This window comes from Camelina sativa, chromosome 5 (assembly GCF_000633955.1).
Source record: "Camelina sativa cultivar DH55 chromosome 5, Cs, whole genome shotgun sequence".
Lineage (NCBI taxonomy): Eukaryota > Viridiplantae > Streptophyta > Magnoliopsida > Brassicales > Brassicaceae > Camelina > Camelina sativa.
Window position 1 is genome coordinate 31,617,272 of NC_025689.1, and position 7,793 is coordinate 31,625,064.

General features: G+C 39.5%; 1 protein-coding gene across 1 annotated transcript; it reads left to right on the forward strand.

Moving 5' to 3' along the window:
- LOC104789745 lies at nucleotides 4,158–5,235 on the forward strand. The gene is made up of 2 exons (XM_019245425.1): nucleotides 4,158–4,427; nucleotides 4,522–5,235. Exons 1-2 carry the CDS (start codon nucleotides 4,158–4,160, stop codon nucleotides 5,233–5,235), a joined length of 984 nt encoding a protein of 327 aa, XP_019100970.1.

Sequence of the window (7,793 nt, forward strand, 5' to 3'; positions counted from 1 at the left end):
AAAAAAAGTGTTGACTGGTCTCATGTGTGTACGTGTTGAATTTTGTCGGGAGTTGCAAACCTTCTATCCCGACTAGAAGGAGCTTTCACATGTGTGTGTGTGTGTGACGTAAACCTAGTACACACAATCACTACTCGAAGTTTGTATTTTATGTTTATAGATTTTGTATGTGTGAGAATATAGACTAGAGATCTGAAAAAATGATTTTTGTTGTTTCCCGTAACTGTAAGGTATCAATATTGGAATACGAAAATGTGAGATATCAAATCCTTTTTTCGATCTAGAAATACATTAGGATTCGTAACCTGAAAGTATATTACGATTTGCATCACAATTCATTGAGATCAACACATGTAAAGATTTGACGGATGCATACTAACATAATCTTAGCTGTTATAGAATCGCTCTTTAGAATAATCCAATATAGTTAAGAAGAAATAAGTTGCTATTTATACATGTTTGATCTCAGTGAACTGTGATGCCAATTGAATTCTGTTAGATCCTGTTAACTTCAGGCCGAGTTGCTTTTTTTTCTAAATAAAATATTAAATTATATTCAAATGAAAAATAACATTTTACATCAGCGTTTTTGAACGAGGAGCTGAAAATAGTGTACAGAGTTGTGTAGAAAAAACAAACCAAGACTCTTAGACCTTCTCCAACGGTGGGTTGTAAGTGGGGATATAACTCAAAAGGAGGAAACAAATAAATCAGAAATAAGAAAAAAATTAAGAGGCTCTCTTATATAATATACTGGATTTGATAATAAAAGAGTGTATGTGTCACTTATTTGTTGGCCAAACCAAACCTAGTACAAATCAAAATCTGTTATCAAGGTGGGATAATACTTTGCTTTATCGCTGCAATGTCCATCTTCTTGATATTTTAGCGTGTGATATGATGATTCTAACATGACATCTGCCATTTTGCATAACCAGCCACAAGTTAATGTCGTGACAATCGTCAATGGCTTGAAAAGATTGTACACTGAAAAGCAAAAACCTTTGGAAGTCACATAGCATTTCAATGATTTTGCATCCCCTGTACTGGTGAGTGAACTTTATGCTATCTTTACCATTTTAGAAGCAGTTGTGTTGTGGGGTTTTATTCGTTCCGTTACAGAAATTATATCCAATGTCACCGTGTAGTTTGATTCTCAGTTTGTTCTCTTAATACTTTTTTTTGTTGGTTTGCAGACTAATAGCGATTTTGATGCCAAACCAATGGTAATGCTTTTGGGTCAATATTCCACAGGAAAAACAACATTTATAAAACACTTGCTCGGATGTGACTACCCCGGTAACTTGCTATGTTCCCTTAAACTCATACTAAAGCAATGAATCTTCAATCATATATCTGATTTTCACCACTGTCATCTTATTACCAGGAGCTCACATTGGTCCAGAGCCAACAATAGATCGGTTTGTGGTTGCAATTGTATGACAGTGTGTCTTGATTTGATCGTAGTTGAATGATTACTAGTTAGTTACTTGATGTATTCATTTAAGTTAACTCTTATGATTTGATTTTCTTATAGAGTGGACCAGATGAACGAACCATACCTGGAAATACCATGGCTGTTCAAGCTGACATGCCACTTAATGGGCTAACAAGTTTTGGAGGTGCTTTGCTCTCAAAGTTTGAGTGTTCACAAATGCCGCATCCTGTGAGTAATTAAGCATTATTCCATTGTCTCTTTTTGATGATTCTCTCTGTTGGTTTATGTGAGCCTTGTCTTCCTGTTTGTGTTGTAGGTGTTGGACCAAATTACTCTTGTAGACACTCCTGGAGTTCTTTCAGGAGAGAAACAAAGGATGCAAAGGAGCTATGACATCAATGGTGTCATCTCATGGTTTGCATCTAAATGTGATATGATTCTCCTTCTCTTTGATCCCCACAAGCTTGACATCAGTGATGAATTCAAACGGGTGATAACATCTCTGCGTGGTAACGAAGACAAGATCCGTGTTGTCTTGAACAAAGCTGACCAAGTTGATACTCAACAAGTAATATATTCATTTTATCCCCCATTCATAAGCTTCATTTTTCTTGTTTTTGAGCTGATCTAAATCTCTGTTTTTTAGCTAATGAGAGTGTATGGAGCATTGATGTGGTCGCTTGGTAAAGTCTTAGGTTTGCCATAGGTTGCAGCAAGGGTGTTCCACGCTTCAAGCGTGGTGTTGGAGGTGGCGATGAGTGGCTGAAGAGGTGTATCAATCGTTCCCATAAGAGCACTGTAGAGGAGGCTGTCCTGTCGTTGCCAGGTGATGAACGATGGGTGTGGGACGTCAGCATCCTCAACCCGAGTCGTTGGCGATGGTGGAGGGGTGTTGTCAATGAATTTGACGAGATCATAGCCCTTGAGAAAGGACTTAATCTGGATACTCCACGTCAGATAGTTGGTAGAACACAGCTTTGTGATGTTGATCATGTTGACGGCGGTGATGGGTGATTGGGGATCAGCAGGGTTGATCAGAGTTGTGCTAGCGGAGGCAGGAGGAATAGCCATGGAGGATAAGTAAAAAAAAAAAAAAAAAAAAATTTGAGGATCAGTTGTTTTAACAAGATCGCTCTGATACCATATAGAGATTGATGAGAATATGTTTTGTGTTGTATTCATCAATAAGAGATACAGGCCTATTTATATACATAGGACTAGAGAGATAAGAAGAGATCTAAGCTAATGATATACACATAATATACGCTAAGTATATGCGATAGTTACAGAATAATATCCTAACAAGTATAATACAGTCTTATCTCTTATAGAATACACCAGAGGTCGTACGTGTCTATATTGGGTATGCCTTTGAATACGACATGAACTGTGATTTTGATTTCATGAGTTGCTAAAACGAATTTAAGCCATTAGTTTCATTTGGTAACACAATAAAATGCAATATTTTTCCATTTTTATAAAATCTTAAATGTTTAAACATTTATACTACTTCTATTTTATTTAAAAAATTTTAATTTCAAAAAACTATATTTTTAAAATTAAGAGACTCAAAATTATATCCTACCATTGGAGGGGATAATTTTAATTAGGAGTTTAAGTGTTCTTATTTTTTAAACAGTACAAATAATATATTCATTAAAAATTAAAACAGTACATAAGAATCTCAAAATTAAAATTCACTGTTGGCCTTGCTCTTAGGTCCTAATAGCAAACCAGGCTTGAAGTCCATCAACATAGTGTCTATCACTAAGGGACCCAAGAACTAGTAACTGTGTGCAAAGTTGCTTGTCTATCCAGCCGATGAGCTGAGATTCTGAGCAGTGGTGGTCACCATGGCGCCAAGCATTCCTTTCACGTCAGTCGGAGTGCAGAGTAAACTGAAAAGTGTTCCTTATCAAGTAACCGTGAAGACGATCCGGGTGATTGCAGAGATATAATCCACTAGTTTTATAAAAATGTTAGGAGAAGATACCACGTAGAAGCACTTACAAAAATAAACGTTTATATACAAATTTTCGTTTTTGCCAAATTATGAATAACTTCAAAAGCAAAGGAGGGTGATGGGTTTATATTATCATTGCTTTTGTTCCCATTGTGTGGTATTTATAAAAAAGGAGAAACTTTGTTTTATTTATTATATGTATAAATGTAATTGTGGTGTCCTTTCCTTTTAAAGCCCAAACAAGGTGGAGGATGTTCTCACGTCACAAGTGCACATGTCATGACCTTTATCGTTAGTACTTAGTAGTATTATCAAACTCCATTGGAATCAGTGACTTTTTGATAACAGAACAACACCAAAATCAGAATTTTTGGTTTCTGCTCGAAACGGTAACGGTGTCGATCTGGGAAAGGAAGCTATGGGCCTAAACAAGTTAACAAAGCCCAATCGAGTTAACCAAAGCCAGTCCAAAAGTTTAATATCTCCTGCAACGGTAATGTCACAAGAAGACAAGAAACGAAGCAAAGCAAAACTCGTTAAGGACAGTACGGAGACAGTCAAACTGTCAAACCGTTTTGCAGCCCTTGATCCGTCCTGCTCAAGAAGATCATGACAGCAGGCGGAAGACTCTAGAATCATCGAGAAAGCATCTAGGGTTTATGTTTCTAAGATATAAATAAGCTTGTAAACCCTCTCTTGTAATCTAAGCAGAAATGAGAAATTGAAAGCTTCAACCTAAAAACAACTTTTACTTTCATGGTATCAGAGCTCATGGCTTTAGCATCCATGGCCTTTTATTCAGTTCCGTCTTTAAACATTTCCAACTGTGTTACGGTTACGCTTACGCAAAAGAACTACATCCTGTGGAAAAGTCAGTTCGAGTCATTCTTGGCGGGTCAAGGCTTGCTGGGATTTGTTACTGGTTCTATCTCTGCTCCAAGCACCACGGCGGTTGCAACAAGTCTTGATGGCACCAGAACAGAGGCAACAAATCCAGAGTACTCGACTTGGCACCGTACAGATCAGGTTGTCAAGTCTTGGCTTTTGGGATCTTTCTCGGAGGACATACTGAGTGTGGTGACTAGCTGTTCTACTTCACACCAGGTATGGATGTGTCTAGCTAATCATTTTAACAGAGTATCCTCATCTAGGCTGTTTGAGCTTCAAAGGCGTTTACATGACTCTAGATAAGAAGGATAGAACTATGGAATCTTACCTTAGGGATCTTAAGGGAATCTGTGACCAGCTAGCTTCAGTTGATAGTCCTGTGACTGAGAAAATGAAAATCTTTGCTGCAATGAATGGTCTAGGAAGAGAATATGAGCCAATCAAAACCACTATTGAAACTCTTGTTGATAGCTCTCCAAATCTTACCTTAGATGATGTAATCCCAAAGTTAACTGGTTATGATGATCGACTTGTGGGATATCTGTCTGAGACTGCTGTGTTGGTTACGCCTCATGTTGCCTTTCATGTCTCTCAACCAACAAGCGAGTACTATCACCAGAACAACTCCAGGGGGAGAGGCAATGGCAACCGATACGGTCGGGGAAGAGGCTCCTTCTCGACAAGAGGACGCGGCTTTCATCAACAGATCTTCTCTGATGGTTCTCAGACGACTCGTAGCTCAGTGGTGTGTCAGATATGTGGTAAAACAGGACATCATGCACTCAAATGTTGGCACAGATTCGACAATGGATATCAGTATGAGGATGTTCCACGCGCTCTAGCTGCAATGAGGATCACAAAGGTAACAGATCAACAAGGTGCAGATTGGCTTCCGGACTCAGGCTCCTCTGCCCATGTTACCAACACAGTTCAAAACCTGCAATAGGCACAACCATATCACGGTAATGATTCAGTAATGGTAGGTGATGGTTTATTTCTTCCAATAACTCACACAGGCTCAACCAGTATTGCTTCAACTTCAGGTAAAATACCTCTTAAAGACGTCCTTGTTTGTCCCGACATTGCTAAGTCATTACTGTATGTCTCGAAACTTACCACAGATTATCCATGTTCTGTTGCTTTTGATTGTGATGGGGTGTGTATAAATGATAAGGTCTCAAAGAAGCTGCTGGTAATGGTAAGCCTGCATAACGATCATTACCGGCTGGAGGAACCAAAACCTCATGTCTTCTACTCCACGAAGAAGCACTCAACCAGTGATGAAGTCTGGTATAGAAGACTGGGGCATCCTAACTCTCAAGTCCTTCAGCAGCTCGAGAAAAGTGGTTCTATTTCTATCAACAAGTTTATCAAGTCAGTGTGTGAAGCATGTCAGCTGGGAAAAAGCTCAAGGCTTCCATTTTCTGCTTCTTCTTTTACTGCAACAAAATCTCTTGAGAGGGTTCACTGTGATCTGTGGGGGCCCTCTCCAATAATTTCTTTTCAAGGTTTTCGATATTATGTAGTGTTTGTGGACAACTTTTCACGGTTCAGTTGGCTCTTTCCACTGAAAATGAAATCAGACTTCTTTCAAATATTTGTTCTATTTCAAAAGATGGTGGAAAATCAGTTTGAGTGCAGAATCAAAGGCTTCCAGTGTGATGGAGGTGGAGAGTTCATCAGTACACAGTTTCTGAAACATTTGCAAGAACATGGGATCCAACAGTTTCTCTCTTGTCCTCATACACCACAACAGAATGACTTAGCTGAGCGCAAGCATAGACATGTCACTGAATTAGGCATGTCAATGTTATTTCAAGGCAAACTTCCTCTAAAATACTGGGTGGAAGCTTTTTACACAGCCAATTTCTTGATTAATCTTCTACCAACATCAGCATTGGTAGATTCAATCTCTCCATATGAAAAACTACACAGAAAGAAACCTGTCTAGGATATCGATGTTTGTATCCTCCCACGGGAAGAGTCTACATAAGCAGACATGTGATCTTCGATGAGGCTACTTACCCTTTCTCCACAATTTATAAAGCCCTGCATCCAGAAACAGTGACTCTGTTACTCTCTGCCTGGCATAAAAGCTTCATTCCGGTCAATGTAGATTCTGTGGTGTCTACTCCTGCAACGGTTCCAGCTGTTTCATCATTGCCAAACTCCTCTCAATTCCATGGTGTCGTTGCTGCGCCTGTGAGTGAGGAATGTTCTGAGCGTACGACAGGCTCCGAACCTGCTTCTATTGGCGATAGTGTTTCTCATTCACAGGAAAACGCCTCAACGGTGTCTTCAGATTAACTTTCTTCCAGTGATGATGACAACCAACCTTCTCCCTGTCAGAACTCACACCCAATGATCACGAGGGCAAAGGATGGCATTCGTAAGCCCAATCCACGGTATGCACTTATGACACACAAGGTCTCCTATCCAGAACCAAAGACTGTCTCAGCAGCTTTAAAAGATCCTGGCTGGACAGGAGCAATGGGAGAGGAGATGTCTACCTGCAAAGAGGTTATGACTTGGACTCTAGTGCCTCCGCAGCCAGAAATGCATGTTCTAGGAAGCAAGTGGGTGTTTCGCACTAAACTGAATGCTGATGGAACTCTCAATAAGCTCAAAGCACGGTTGGTGGCAAAGGGCTTTGATCAAGAGGAAGGGATAGACTACTTGGAAACTTACAGCCCTGTGGTCAGAACACCAACAGTAAGGATGGTGTTTCATGTTGCAGTCTGCAATAACTGGGAATTAAAACAAATGGATGTTAAAAATGCATTTCTCCATGGAGACCTTGAAAAAACAGTTTATATGAAACAACCAGCAGGATTTGTTAATCAAGATAAGCCAGACTATGTGTGTCTCCTTCACAAGTCTTTATATGGCCTGAAGCAGTCTCCTAAAGCATGGTATGACAAATTTAGTACCTTTCTCTTGGAATTTGGTTTTATANAGTAGTGATCTCTTAATTTGAGAGAGTAGCTCTAGGGTAAATTTGAGCAGNTCTGAAACATTTGCAAGAACATGGGATCCAACAGTTTCTCTCTTGTCCTCATACACCACAACAGAATGGCTTAGCTGAGCGCAAGCATTGACATGTCACTGAATTAGGCATGTCAATGTTATTTCAAGGCAAACTTCCTCTAAAATACTGGGTGGAAGTTTTTTACACAGCCAATTTCTTGATTAATCTTCTACCAACATCAGCATTGGTAGATTCAATCTCTCCATATGAAAAACTACACAGAAAGAAACCTGTTTACACGTCTTTAAGACCATTTGGCTGTGCTTGTTTCCCAACTCTACGTGACTATGCCTCAACGAAATTAGATCCAAAGTCATTGCAATGTGTGTTTCTCGGCTACAACGAGAAGTATAAGGGATATCGATGTTTGTATCCTCCCACGGGAAGAGTCTACATAAGCAGACATGTGATCTTCGATGAGGCTACTTACCCTTTCTCCACAATTTATAAAGCCCTGCATCCAGAAACAGTGACTC

Bases quoted from the DNA above. Each gene is read 5' to 3' on its own strand.
- LOC104789745 (XM_019245425.1), top strand. From the start codon at position 4,158: ATGGTATCAGAGCTCATGGCTTTAGCATCCATGGCCTTTTATTCAGTT. The intron at 4,428-4,521 runs GTTGTCAAGTCT...GGATGTGTCTAG, and splicing joins CTTGGCACCGTACAGATCAG to CTAATCATTTTAACAGAGTA.